Source organism: Meleagris gallopavo, chromosome 4 (genome assembly GCF_000146605.3).
Source record: "Meleagris gallopavo isolate NT-WF06-2002-E0010 breed Aviagen turkey brand Nicholas breeding stock chromosome 4, Turkey_5.1, whole genome shotgun sequence".
Classification (NCBI taxonomy): domain Eukaryota; kingdom Metazoa; phylum Chordata; class Aves; order Galliformes; family Phasianidae; genus Meleagris; species Meleagris gallopavo.
In genome coordinates this window covers 28367260-28382364 of record NC_015014.2, presented here as the reverse complement: position 1 = coordinate 28382364, position 15105 = coordinate 28367260, and the positions used below count along the sequence as shown (strand labels likewise).

At 39.1% G+C, this 15105-nt stretch overlaps 1 protein-coding gene across 3 annotated transcripts in view; it reads left to right on the top strand.

Moving 5' to 3' along the window:
• Window positions 1–1244: 1244 nt before the first annotated feature.
• AIMP1 (aminoacyl tRNA synthetase complex interacting multifunctional protein 1) overlaps window positions 1245–15105 on the top strand; it is a 31948-nt gene continuing 18087 nt past the window's right edge. Inside the window, exon 1 of one of the 3 annotated variants that reach the window (XM_003205496.4) lies at window positions 1245–1346. In XM_003205496.4, the coding sequence (XP_003205544.1) occupies window positions 1345–1346 (2 nt within the window). In that variant the 5' untranslated portion in view covers window positions 1245–1344. Of the gene's footprint in view, window positions 1347–5293; window positions 5313–8452; window positions 8704–15105 lie in introns of those variants that run through there. The other 2 variants (XM_019614679.2, XM_010709801.3) reach the window with 2 other exon arrangements.

The window sequence follows — 15105 nt, the reverse complement described above, 5'->3', positions numbered from 1 at the left end:
AAAAGTGTTCTGGCAAGGCTCCAAACTTACCTGAAACAAATACACAAATTTTGAGGGGAAAAAAGTAAGTGGCATGGTGATTTTGATGCAAGTGACTGATGAATATTTGGAGAGTTATTTTATGACAATTTTAAGCAATAGTTTCTTTTCCAATCAGTGATATTCAAGCATCACCTCACTCAAGTGAGAGAAATCAATAAACATGAAAAAGATGTTCTATATGAGCAATATTTGAGAAACTTGTTTCTTCTAATCCTGACCTGTTTATCTGTTTACCAGCGTAATTCGCTTTACCATCTCTCTCTTCATGAAGATGGGGCTTGCTACAGTTTCATTTACGCACTATCATAGAATCATTAAGGTCAGAAAAGGCCTCTAAGATGTCCAGCCATTCAGCTAATACCAATACTGCCCACATAACCACGTCCCTAAGTACCATCACCTCTAAGGCCAGTGACTCCACCACTCCCACGGCAGCCTGCTCAAATGCCTGACCACTCTTTCTGAGAAGCTTTTCCTAATATTCAACGTGAACCTCCCCCGGCACAAGTTGAGGCCCTTCCCTCTCTTCCTATCACTGGTTACACGGGAGAAGAAGCAGACACCCACCTCACCACAGCCTCCCCTCAGGAAGATGTGGAGAGCTACAAGGTCTCCCCTGAGCCTCCCTTTTTTCAGACTAAACAATCCCAGCTCCCTCAGCCACTCCCTGTAAGACTCACGCTCCACACCCCTCACAACTTTCTTTTGGACACGCTCCAGATCCTCGACATCTTTCCTGCGCTGAGGAGCAATACTGAGAAGTATACGGGCCCCACGCAGACGGCCACCGCACGCTCTGATCGGGCCGCTTCTCACACACCTGGCGGCCCTCTCTCAGCTCCTTCCGTCACCAGCGGCCACCGAAGGACGTCCCCCCAGCCCCAAACCCTGAGCCGTTCCCTCAAGAGAGCCCGGCGTGCAGCTGCCTGCTCGGGCAGAGCCGTGTGGGCAGGGTCAGGGCTCGTGCAGGGTGGGTACCTCAGCACACAGTACAGGTACCTCAGCGGGCGGCGCCCTCCCTGACGTAATTCCCGCCCGCCGGCCTCGCAGGCCCCCCGGCCAGAGGCTCCCTGTGAAGTGCCTGAGTTTGCCTCCTATTTGGGCCTTTAAAAAAAAAAACACAATGAACCACTTTTTCTTTTTTTCTTTGTCGTGTTGAGCTATGGGAAAGGCTTCCCAAGCAATGCTCGGTTGGGGTGAGGCGCGAGGCTTTTGGCGGGCGGCTTCAGGCGCTCGCTGAGGCAGCCCCAGTGGGCTTCCTCTCTGTGCGAGGCGAGGAGCGCGGCGGCGGCGGCCCGGTTGATGTGAGTGGCGCTTGGCGGGGCTGGGAGAGGGCATCTCGGGCGGTGTGCTGCGGAGAGGGACGAGGGTTTGAGACAAGGAGATGGTGTCGGGCTTCACGTGCGCGGGAGCGTGGCCTTGCGGGTCCGGATGCCTTGGTCCGTAGGGAGGGAGCAGGCAGGTGAAGCAGTTCTTCCGCAGCGTGAGGTGTCCTCCTGTCAGCCCGCCCACTGGAGTGGCGGCGTGGCGGGAGGCTGCTGAAGGAAGGGCTATGAGAGCCTGGAGGCCACAAAGCGCCTGCTAAGCTTTGCAGAGGAGATGGTTTGCCAAATGAAGTTCACGGTGTTTGTGTGGAGATTTCAGCGAGTGAAATGTAGTATAGCAGCAAACTGTCCTCAGTAGAGATAGTTGCAGGACTTAACCTGCAGCACCTGCCTCTGCGTGAGGCAGCATGGAGCGGGTAAGAAGGATGAGCTTATGATTTATTGCTTGTTACAGCAGCAGCACACCACCAGTGTTATGTGGCAGAATTACTGAAATACCATACAACTTGAGCTAGGCAGTGACTATGTTTCTGCTAAACTTGATTTGCAGTGGTATTTTCTTCATTTTGCAAAATAGCTGCAAAGTTGTCCTTGCATATCCCGCTCTTTCTATTCTTTAACTCAGATTTTTTTTAATACCCACGTTGTGGCTCACTAATATGTGTGGTTCAGGATACTTTATGTGAATTCTGTAGTAGTTCAAAGCAGTGATCAAATATAGCATCTCAGCAGGGGAACGGATGTTTACAAGGGTGGATAGTGATAGGACTAGGGAGAATGGTTTTAAAGTGAGACAGGGAGTTTCCGGTTAGATATCAGGAGAAAGTTTTTCACACAGAGGGTGGTGACACACTGGAACAGGTTGCCCAAGGAGGGTATGGATGCCCCATCCCTGGAGGCATTCAAGGCCAGGCTGGATGTGGCTCTGGGCAGCTTGGGCTGATGGTTGGTGACCCTGCACATAGCAGGGGGGTTGAAACTAGGTGAACACAGTGGTCTTTTTTAACCCAGGCCATTCCATGATTTTCATATGCCTTCTTCATTCACTTGTACTGGGTACATTCAAATAATAATACCTTATTTCAAGGATCTTTTGGAAAATAAACCACAAATCTGTATAAACAAAACCAAAGTCCTAAAACTGCTTTTTAGTGTCAAATATTATTGAAAGGGATATGATGTTATAATAATCTGTGGGTCTTAAGTAACAAATTCCCCTTAGACAAATCTTATCAATTGGTAGAGTGTTTTCTTACATATTCAGCGTAAAGAATCTTTGTTTGTCCTATTATGTTCCTTTCTCATCCCATTCAAATTAACACTATGTTCTTGTTATGGTAATCCTGACTTGAAATAATTCTGAGAAGTATGTTGTTGAATTGCTTTGATGTTTTGTCAGCAGTGAATCCTAACGGTGCAAGATGTTGAAGACAGAGTGAATTAAGTCAAAAATTACTCTTACAACTAACTTGAGAAAATTTAGTTTGGAGTTTTTTGGTTTTGTTTCTTTTGTCATATTAAGGCAGTCCTTTTTGGAAAAAAAAAAAAGCCCTTAGAAAGTCATAGAACTATCTTGTATATTCTGGAGGACAAGAACTCAATAATGGTGAGGAATAGTTTTTAAATTTTCAAGACAAAAGTGTAATACACTGCAAAATAGGAGATGAGTTTTATCTTAGATGTACATGGACCAAATCTCTCCTAGGTAAAAAGTAATTGTCCTAAGGATACTAGCCCTAAGTTTGGGTCTTCCAACAATTTCCTTTGAGTTTCTTGGTGATTAGTAGTTCTTACTTCATCGTGCATTTGAACTTCACACAAGAACTTTATTTTCATTCTGGCTTTTGTTTCATCTTATTTTAGAGCTCACTACATTCACTAGTTTTTTTTTTTAAGGGGGAGGGGGTTCCACTAGCACCAGTGTTGTGTTGCTAGTGGAAGATGTCTCATCTCAGTATGCTGTAGAAATTGTATTGACTTTGGAGAGTTAAATACTCAATGACACTGAGTAGTTGATGAATAGTAAATTCTCTATTAATTGGAGGACTTAGTCTAACTTCAGAGAATGGAAAGAGCATTATAAATGCCTAAAAGCACAGTGAAAAATATTTATATAGTAGAAGTGAGCATAAAGCTCACTCAAGAGAAGGAATTACGAAGCATGGAACAGCAAGAATCTGATGCATCATGTTTTCGAGCTTTTCTGATTAGGAGTTTTGGGTTTCATATAACAACTATCATGTACAGGTTTCATTCAAATTTGTCTCTTCTGTAGAAGTATTTTCTGAAACCTAAAGAATTTCAAATGCTAGGCAACACAATTAAAATGAATGGCCAGCATAGAAGACAGCTGCTATGAACATCAGACGTGAGCAAAGTAAATAGCATCTATAGTTTCTTCAGCTGATATGAGTTCTGTGACTGCAGTCCTGCAGAGAAACCCTGGTAACCTATTTAGTTTTCCTTCAAAACAGTTACCTGTATGGTTCTTATTACCATCTCCAAGATACATTTCCCTTGTTAGATTTCCTGTCATACTTGCCCTTTGGGTTTGGCGAAATGAATGTTTAGATTCCATCTCCATGGTTACCTTAGTATGAAATAGTAGCAGAATGTTCCTCTGATAGCACTTCTGTTTTTTTTAAGCTTTTCTTTTTCTCCCTTCAGTGCAGTAAAAACCATGTTTACTCATTATTGAATACAGTCTTGGGAAGGTTTGGATGTTTCTCAAAGCAGCCTTCTGAACTTTTTTTTTTTTTTAAGATAGATGTAAAGCTGCTTTTCTTTTTAGAAAAAAGAAAACAAGAATTACTGGGTAGGTTTGGTGGCTACAGATCAGTAAGTCATCAGTTAGTTGTCCCAGTTTTCTTTTCTTTTGAAAAACAAATTGGCTGCTGCATTAGGACTTAAGACATGCATTGACAATTATGCATTTAGTTAAAATCAGTATGAGCACTGTAACTTAACTGCTGCTGTTTTAGACTTGTAAAACTCATACAAAAGAACCCAAATTAAGAATTTGATGTGTCATCCATCAACAGCATATATTTTCTGATACAAAGTAGATACTATGTTGTCTCATTAGTATTGTAAGGCTGTCTTCTGTTGGTCTAGAAGCTGGCAAGAGAGTTAGGGTGATTCTTAAAGAAAAAGTAGCAAGGAAGATTACAGTGATGTGTGACATTTTACTTATACCCTTCCCTTTGAGTGGTACCCTTTTAAAGAAATCCTGATAAAATTCTAGGAAGCAACCAAAGATGCTAGAACTGTACCTAAAAGCACGTGCTCTGTGATAGAAGTGGTAACAGACTGGCTGCACACACTAGCTCCTGCTCATGTATTGGGAAAATGTGATAGAAGAAAGAAAAAAAGGAAAGAGCACATTAAGCTGTAAAGCTGATACAGCGCTAATATGAACTTCTTAACTAGTTTCTCTCATTAAGAGAGGCTTAATTGTAAGAAAAGGACTTTTTGGTATGAAATATCTGTCGAATAAGTACGTCTCTTTGGTGCTTTAAGGAGTTTAGTCTATTTTAAGCTGCATCCGTCATTAAACTTGTGTGTGTGTGGTGCTGACCTTGGCACAGGAGCATGTGCCTTCTCTGTGTGCATGTCAGACAAACAACAAAAGCCCTATAAGGTTGTGTTTAAGCTAGTCTTTTTTCTGCTCACAGTGGCTGCAAGATACTTCAGACTTAGCCCTCAGGGGTCTGGGATGGTGGCATCCCACACCAGGGCCTGTCCTGTCCTCAAAAGGATGAGGTAGTCCACTCACCAGCATCATACATTTGCAAATTAATTTATAATACCAATTTCTTCAGAATATGAAAGTAACATGATTTTGTATTTCACAGGTGTTTTTTTTTTTCCTGTTTTTCACAGTTGCAAATCTTTGTCCTTCCAAGTTACTATACCTGAATACAGGAAGATACCACAATTACAAAGGTAGATTTTGCTGCATATTTTTAGAAGTTAAAACACTGAGATATAAAAAGAGGAATTTTTTTTTTCTAATGCTAGATGTAATGAAAAGACCATAGCAGAAAGGGAGCAGAAGACCTCAAGCTCATTCTCATTTACATGTTATACTTACATTGCTTTGGATGTATTTACCTAACCTGTTTTTAAAACTCTCTGATGATGGATATTCCACAACTTACACAGGCAGTCTGTTCAGACCCTTGCTCTTACTTGAAAGTTTTCCAAATGTCTAACTTAAATCTTCCTTGCTTTTTTCTGTCTGCAGTAGACCTGGTGAATAGTTTAGTCCTGTTCTCATACCAACTTCCTTTGTGTTTGAAGAATAAGACCAAGCCTCCCATCTATTTTCTATAGACTAAACAACTTCACTTTTTCCAAGCTTTTTGATCTGCTTTGGAGTATCTTTAAAAAGTTAAGGAATAGGAGAATCTGAACATCTGTGGCAATTGTGAAGAGTCTCGGGTATGCATGAGTACAATGTGCATGTCACTTGGGAAGCCTCTTGAGCAGCTGGGACATTTTGTCTCTGATAACACACAGCTAGAAAGCTTTTCTGCTTGTCTTGCCTTTACTTCCGCCCATCTCCTACCTCCTTTTTTAGAGAACTTACAAGCTTGAGCAGATTTTTGTTTTTCAAACTGATGGAAAGGAGCACATTAACGGAATAGATTTCCAGATAAGAGCTTATACTCCTCTAATGTTTGTAGTGTGGTATTATATTAACTAATCAGCTGGTGACTGAGCCATAAATACATTTAATGGTGGAGTACGTAAGAGGTACGAAGCATTTTTCAAGCACGTATTTCCCCCTTGAAAAATGTCTCCTTTCCAGTTCTAGTCAGTGAACTACATCTGACAAACAGAATGAGAGAAAGCACTTGATCATTATAATTTAAGTGTGATAGTTTGCATGAATAGCTTGATAGCTCTCAATATTGGAGATTGTTTCTATGTTCTTTTGAGTATAAGTATACACATTTAGATTTATATCAGAAAAATCCAGGCACACTCTGCTTCTGACAAGTCCTTATGGTACAACATGGTTAGTTTATGATCAGTTATCACTATAGCTTTAGGTAATTACTGGCAGTCCTGAGAGCAAAATTCAGCATCTGAAAAGTGGCATACCTATCAAGACCAACACACAATGGCTATTCCAGATTTTAGTGTCTTCTTACTTTTGTATCACTAGTTTATACATACAATTTCAGTTTTTCAGTATGTTTAAGTGAATGGGCTAGATCAAGTGGTTCAAATGAAAAACTAAAAAGAGCAATTCAACTTGTTTCTTTATAAGTAATTAACTTTCTGAAATAGTTAATTTATTTGAAGACTCTAATAGGCTAATATTGAGCATTATCAGTAGCGATATCATACTATTAAGGAATTGGTTGCTGGATGATGTATATTTTTCTTGAGTGTCCTTGACTCTATTCTTCTTCTTCTGTAACTCAATAAATCCCACCTACTGTAAGGATAGGTAGTAGGAAACATAGCTGCTTTAAGCCTAATAAAGGTAGCAATCAAAATTTAGCAATAAAGAAGGAACTACTTACCCCCTTTCTAAGAACCAGGACTCACCAAACACTCTAAAGAAGACAATCTACAAGCAGAGAAGCTTCCCTTGTGGCTGCCAGCCCTTAAATGAGGCTGGGGGGGGTAAGCCAAGGTCTGCCCCTTCCGGTGGCACAGGTGAATTGTTTCCACCTGTGCTCCCAGGGTTGGTTATATATGGCCCTTCACCAGCTACTTAATCATGTTATTTAGGTTGTGACCTAGTGATTTCTGGGCACTCCCTAATATGGGGTCAGGAGAGGTGTAGGAAGATGAAGGTAGTTAGGGTGATAGGTCAATTTCTTGACTGAGTAATTTGTTGAGATCTTGCACAGGAGTACTTTCCCATGTTTTACTTTAGTGCTTGGGAGTTGTTTTTTCTTTGTTTTATTTTATTTTGTTGGGGAGTATTGTTAGTTGTATCTTCTTAAAGGTAGATTTTTTCATTTTGTCTAGAGAAACTGTGAGAAAATTTTTAGTGTCCATACTTAATTTGAACATTATTAATTGAGATAATGAAAAAGTGAATTATTAAGGATGTTGTCTCTGCCTATGGAGTTGAAGGATAAGGTTTCTTTTAAAAGATGCTCATGATTTAGAGAGTTACGGTAGTCTGAAATTTTTCTGTTTTAATGTTTCAACTCATTGGAGAAGGTCTGCAACAGCAGCTATAATTGCTTGTTGATGTTTGCTATTTCTGAAGAGAATAGTTGTTGGTACTCTAATGAAATGCTAATCTCAGAGAATTCCTGTCTGGAAAGTGTACTGAGCAAAGAAAAATTCTAGGAAAGAACTACTTTCTATTAACTTAGCTCTTGCGTTTTGTTACACTCAATATCTTTCTCTCAAGTTCTTATGCCAACTCTATATAACTAAACAGCATAGAAACTGGCCTTTGGCTCCAGAAAAACAGCAGGGAAGCTTGAACTAGGATTGATTCTGGAAAGCCATCCATCTTGTATTTACTGATTGTTAGTTAAATGCACTTCATGTATAAAAACCCATTTTTCTTCCCACAAAATGCTGGGGAAAAAAGCCTAACAGAGACTCTGTGTTGGATTAGAGGAAAATTGAATTCCTCTCATAACTGTTTCCCTGGTGTGTTGTCTGATATCCTAATTATCTGAAGGCAGACAGATTCTGAGATGCTTTTTACATTGGAAAGCAGTTGGCAATACATAAAACATCTCTAAAAACTGCCTTGTGCTCACAAATCTCTTCTTGAGATTACTTGGTGCAATTTTTTGGCCTAAGTTTTTCCATTACAGAAGACTTCTATTTCCATTTCCTTCTCATCAGGAGCTTTCCCAACATAGCATGGACTGTGTATGGATTGATAGTTTAAAGATTAGGCTCTTACTTCGGGACCCTCTCGGAAATGATCCATGGCTATTGGATCTAGTTTCTATCCCAGTGTGTTTCTCAATTACACTTTAATATACAGCTTTGTAGTGGCATCGTATTTCAGACTCAGAAGATAAGTGAGCAGATCATCTCAGCAGCTCAGTGGGTTGGGGCAGCTAGGGACTGTTATTCCCTCAGGAGCAGACATGTTTGCTCATGGCATGTAAAAGGGACTATGTTTGGCTTAGTTGCAGCTGCTCTGGAGTGAAGGCTGTAAGTTCATGTACTTGCTCGTTCTCCTGTAAGCTTTGAAACCTTCTGTGTGAAGTGGTCTGCTAATTGGTAACAGTCACATACTGAGGAAGTCACCATTGCCAACTAGGATATGACACTGAATTGTACATCGGGGAAATTAATCTGTTCTTAGGGGTTGAATTACCCTGCTACATCACAGTGGGTAAGTAATTTCGCATCCATATGACCATCTATAAAATAATGCTAACGATATGAACTTAGGATGAGTTTTTTTCCTTTGCACGAATAACCTTTACTTTCTCTGTAATTGTATTTTACTGAGAACTTGCTTGCCAATTTACATCTTTCAAAATTCTTATGACAGGTTATTTGATTTTAAAATAATTATTTGAAATGGTTGTTTTTTCAGTAGATTAATTTGTATTACAGTGAAAGCATAATTAGCTCAATAGTAAACTATGGAAATAAGAAGTGTTTACTCCATAGATGAAAAACTGCCAGTCCCCAATAGATACTTCAAGGATTTTACTCTTGTATGCTGTTGGTCTTAGTAACTGGTGTGATTGCTTTTTGTGTCCAAGATGACTACAAAATGTTTTTTGTTTGTTCTTGCTCTGCACAGGTCTATGTTTAAAGAGGAAAAAATAACTTGCCTTCTCCAGGTTTTAAGAGATCTGATCCTCTTTGAAAGCAGTCACTTCAAGCCAGCTTACTTTCTTGGTATTGTGAAAAGGTGCAATTTTTGCTGTGCTTTTTCTTAAATGGTGCTTAAATATTTATAGATAATGTGATTCAGAAGTTGACCTTGGTTGGCATACTATTCACTGAGTAGTAACTGTGTTGGTCTGAACTGAACCTGGAGAAATATAGTTGCTTGAGTACAGTTACTTTGGAATAGGATTAACAAGTGCTTGTAAACTCAGATCGTTAGTAAAAACTAGTCATGCTAGTTCTTTTCAGCACCAATGCATGAACTTTTTTGCAAGAAGTGATTCATGAATGCATTTAATGTTAGATTAACAGAGGGAAGAAGACTGGGGCAATGTACTGTAAGAGCTACAGTTGTCCAAGGGATGGTAGAAGGTGCCTCAAGAAACGCTTGATCTTCCCCTCCGGTTTAGAACGTAGAAAATAACTCGGATCTTTGAAGAGTGGCACTTCAAGATGGCCCTCTTTGTGATATAGGAAGGTCAGCTAGAGTGACTAGCAAGTCAAATAGAATCATAGAATTGCTCAGGTTGGAGAAGACCTTCAATATCATCAAGTCCAACCACAACCTAACTGTACTGCCCTAAATCTAACAACTCACCGCTAAATCATGTCCCTGAGCACCACATCCAAATGCTTTATAATAAGTAAAAAAATACCTTTTGTTTTCATGGTGTTCACATTTAATTTATCAGTTTTGGCAGCTGATACGGTCCAGAAAATAAACATATAAGATCTGAACAGTGGCTCTCTGTTGATAAGAATTAAGTGATTCTCATTTTAAAAATAAAAAACTTAAATGTAAGCGTTTGCCCAACAAGAGAAAGTGTTTGTTATTTTTTTGTATACAGGCAGAAGGCATCTTTCTGTAAAATTTTGTTTGACATCAGTGGTAGATGTGATGTAACTGTGTAGTAAGACAATGCTGTTCCACTGTTTTTTGTATCTCAGCAGCAGCAAAGCTGTCACTTCTGATTTCAAGTATCTTTTCTATTGTTAATTCCTGGCCTTCATTTGGAAATTATTGATAGTTGTTGTACAGTCGTTGCTTCAAAAGTTTGGTGTTTTTTCGTGCTAAGAATAGGAAAGTCTTCATTTGCACAGATGGAAATCTTCTGAAAACCTTTTTCTTCAAACTTCTTTTTTATTCCTGTAGGGGAAAAAAAGTTCTATAGATTTCTATCACCCCAAAGTTAAAACTGATCCAAAAGGGAGAATATTTAGGTAGCTACAAGGCCTGGTAGTTATGTGTGGAAGTAATTGCTAGCAATTGTAACTCCCTCTGTATGTGATTAAAGGGAGAGACCTGTGTTTTGGCTCTGATGTCACAAATATGAGGTGGTATATACTATTCCAACATGCTTTTCAAGTGACATGTAACTGCTTCTGGCTGTTGAGGATTAGTGGCTGTCAACCCACTTTAGATTAGAAAGTTAATTTAGGCTTTTCACTCCACAGCTGAATAATTATTTTTTCTCTGCACTGGTTAAGTTAGTATCTTTATGAAAGATTTTCATTAAAATACTGTTCTGCTGTACTCAGTGATGAAATTCAACTCTGGAAAGTGCAGTTAATTGTGTGATGAATGAAAATAGGGAAGTCACGTGTGGGAAGTTTTAGTTTAGGTAAATGTTTCTGTGGCTGAGTTCAAAGGTCTGTAAGGACCGACTGCTTTTCTCTCTCAAGGCAGCTTTGTTGATTCCTGTTAAATGATGATTGCCATCGTTCTTGCGTTGGTTGCGAAGACACATACATACATACATACATGCTTTCAAGTTGAATTTTCTTCAGCTTTTATTTGGCTCACATAAAAGAGTAGCTGGAGTTTCTACCTCAGTAAATACAAGCAATTGTTAATGCAGTTGTAGTTTAGAGCACTGGTCCTCTTGCTGTACATCTGCGTGGCGTCTGCTGAATGCTTTTGTGAGTGAATAATGATTATTTTTAACCTCTGTGCTTCCATTTGTGGAATGATTAAATCCTGCTTTGTCTTCTCACTGCTGTGAGATACTAATTCTACACGGTGAGAAGCTAATACTGAGGTAAAAGTAAAGACTTTAAAGATTCCCTGTCATTGCAGTTGAACTTTGTAGGGTAATTAGCAGGTGGCTTTCTGACATTGTGAGACTTAAGAATTGAAATTTCATGACTCTAAATTGAAAAGTCAGTCATCCTGTTTACTGTCCAATCAATGCAGTGGTTTTGCACCCCTTGCAAACAGTAAGAATGTTGCTGAATGATGCTTTTCAAACTCTCCAGACTTCTGAAAGGCTGTCTTTAAATTGACATTTTGGTGGCTAAGGTTTTTGCCATGTACTGCCCAAGCAGACCCAAAAGAAAGTGGACTTTGAGAGGTGTTTTAAAAATGTATGTTTTCAAACAAACATGGGAGAGGGGTAAATATTTCTTCTTTACCTTATTATGACTGCTGTGCATGTTTTTTAGGCAAGTAGTGTGAACAATCACTTTTTTTAGTATAAAGTTACAGAAAACAATAAAAATTATCCAAGATCAACAGGTGGCAGAAAATCCAGAAATACAGTGCAGTCTGTCTGATTTATGGGTCGTTTACCCTCTAGTTATGACAGTAATCTAAAGCTTTCACTCCCCCATAAAACCCCTGAGGATGAGCAACAGTGCGGATTCTTGGAGTTCTTCTGTGGCATATGCTGACCCTGCAGACTTGCTCAGATGCAGCTGAGTCCACTTATATTTCTGAATGTATAAGCATATGTGTGTGTAATTGTGAAGTCCATCACCTGTCAAGGAAGTTTTATGGGGATATTTTGAGACGTATGTAGCAGCTACTTTTTATTTATTTGAGTACAGTGGTATCCATTGGATACATGGTGCTCTGGAAAGCTAAGGTTTTATAAATAAATAAATGCAAAAGAAATGTGAAAGAGCTTGATGGAAGCTTTTTGTTCCAAGGAGTTGGATGCATTTGGGGTTTGGAGTTCAGTGCTTATAGCCCAAGAAACAAGGTACCAAGTTGTACGTGTTCTATCTTTTCCATTGCAGGAGTTATGTAAGAATTCCTTCTGCACGTGGTGATCGTTTGCTGTATGATTCTTATAGTGCTATTAAAGCATTAATGCAGCAAGATCCAAAAGAGACTGCTGAAAAAATACATGAGGTTATCCAGCTGTTCTGGCATAAAGCTGCTCCTTAAATTTCAGACTGCTGTAAAGCACAGTCAGATGAATCTCTGGTGATCGTCCAGGGGACCTGGCAGATGCAGTGGACGCGTAATTTGTTGGAGCTTAATTCAAGCAGTGCAGATAAGTTGCTTTTCTTGAGCAACCCAAGAATTACTGGCCGTTCTGCTTAGGAAATTAAGCTGCATGTAACTTTGTATGCAGTCTTTATTGTGACTGAAAAGTTTTTGGTAGCGGTGAAGAATTTTGTTGCAAATGATGTCTGTATCTCATGACTTTTGTCCTAACCTGGGCAGTCAAACCTGCTCCTGGTAGTTATGTCTCTGCTTTGTTTAATCCTTGGGGTGCCTGCTCAAACATACGAGTGTGCACAAAGATCATTTGGAGTTGAAACTTGCCAGCAGTAGAAATTTTGCGCAAGCTCATGGACAGGATACAAATGAAATTGCAGCTACTCTTCACTTTCCTTAAACCTTTGAGTGCTCCAGCCGTGGAGTATTAAGATGCGATGCAGTTAGTTAATATGTTGTAGCATCTACTTTATGTTGAAATGAAACTTGAGTGCAATATTGGAATGTTTTTCTTCTAATGGTCTGTACGATACAGATCTGAAGGACTCACTTGAATTCAAATTAAACCTGTTGTCCTGCATTTGAAGGATTTCATACTTTTGCTTTTATCTGTCATAACAAATAATTGACATTTTTTTCATGCATTCCTTCTGATAGTTTTGGTTCTGTTTGTCTGACTGATGCTATGGCTCACCCATGTCTTTGGTGCATCCTTCTTTCAAGAGTGACTTGCCTTCATATTTAAAAATAGTCTTGAATAACTTGCCTCAAAATTGATACCAGTGGTTGAGCTGCTTGTAGTATGTTCCATCCCATTAAATATATATTTTTTCATACTGTGTTTTTCAGTATGCAAAGGTTTGGATTTGTGTGTTTTTACTCTTTCCAGCCCTTTAAGATAGGGAGGAGTAAGCTCTTAGGACTACTAGAGGTCCTGTCTACAGCTGATCTGGCAGCCATCAGCTGAGAATGAGCCTGATTTATCTGGCAGCCATCAGCTGAACTGTGTTCTCCAGAGCCAGCAAATCATTTGCTAGGGCTGGCACTGCTTCTTGGATGGATGGTGTTAGACATGTTAGTTGTTTGGAAATCTGCAAAGTAATTGTTCTGAGCCTCAGTGCAAAAATGTGAGTTGAAATAACATATGGCAGAAATCTACAACTGTGCCTTATAATTTTCTGCTTGGCAATTTGCTTTCAGTATGGGCTACACATTTGTTTACAGTTGATGAATATTTTTTAAAGTGTACTTAAGTGCTCCAAAAATAACAACAGCAATAATAACAACAGTTGGACTATTCAAGTGTTTAAAGCCCCAGTCAAACCAATTGCTTGTCGGGCAGAACAAAGAAAATAGAATTCTTAAGTCTGTTTGCACTAAGTCTGCAGAACTTTTTATTCCCTTGCTTTACAGTGTTCTTTTATGACTAAGGTTGTAATTCCATGTTTATCATATCAAAAGCAGCATTTGTTCTTTTAGCAAAATCTAAGACGATAATTGAAGTTTCATTTGATGTTTTATGCTTCTTTCTAGTACTTGGTAGGTGATCGCTGATCTACTACAGTGAGCCAAAAATGAGCTTCTGGTGTGATTTAGTAATCATGCCTTGATTTTTGAAGTGTTATGCTGAAATGATGAATAATGCTCAAAATGTTGGCATTGTAAACAATCCAGCTTTATTTTAAATGTTGTCGTTGCTGGTTGCTATTCAAGAGCTTGCTATCATTCTGCGAGAAATACTTTCTGTATGTCTCCTTTGCTGTATATGAAGAAAAGCATGGGTGCAGATGTACTTCTTGGTCATTTGCATGTTTAGTTTGGGATTTCAAAGCATATTTTTAGTCTTGCAAACTTTGACAATGTGAGACTCAGAAAACCTGTGTTCTTTCCTTGCAGAGCTAACAGTTCTGAAAGATGGGTGGATTAAACCATAATATGTACTTGTCTTTTCAATGTAGGTGAAATTATATTTAAGTGTAATAGGATGCATTAAGTCTTCTTACTTATATTAGAACTAAGAAACGAGTTTTGATTGTCCAGTAATTGCAAGCAATGCAACAATTGTATCCAATTTGCATAAAGACTTTAAAAGCAGATTTTCTTAAACCTCTTGGTTTGGAAGCTGTGTGAATGGCTTTTTGTTCCGCTTTAGTTTGCGACTGAGGAACTATATTTTTCTATGGATGAAAGTGTATGTGATCATAGTGGTTTCAGATAATTAATTCTGATTCCTCTTTGCCTCTCAAAGCCTAAAAATCCTTCTTCCTTTACAGCTGCCTTTCCTGAGAAGGAATACTTGTATGGGAAAGGCATTACTGCATTTCTCAGTGTCTAACAAAAATAAGAATCTTGTTCAAGATCTTAACTTCTTGAGAAGATAATTGAATGGTAGCAATAGACATATGCTTATTGAATACAGTTTCCAAAGTGTCCAAGCAATAGAAGTGTATCACTACAGGTGTGCAACTAAATGCAATAGCGTATTGCCTCCCCAGTGACAAATTGGGCTGCTGCACATATTCTGTACTTCTGTGACTGAAGTAGGGAGGTGTTCAAATGAAAATAAAGATTTGATGTCAGAAGTAATCAGCAATAGACTACTTCTGTTGTTTAGGAACTTAAATTTGTGTAGTTCTGAAAAATGAAGCCCTTTTTTCATACCAAAAA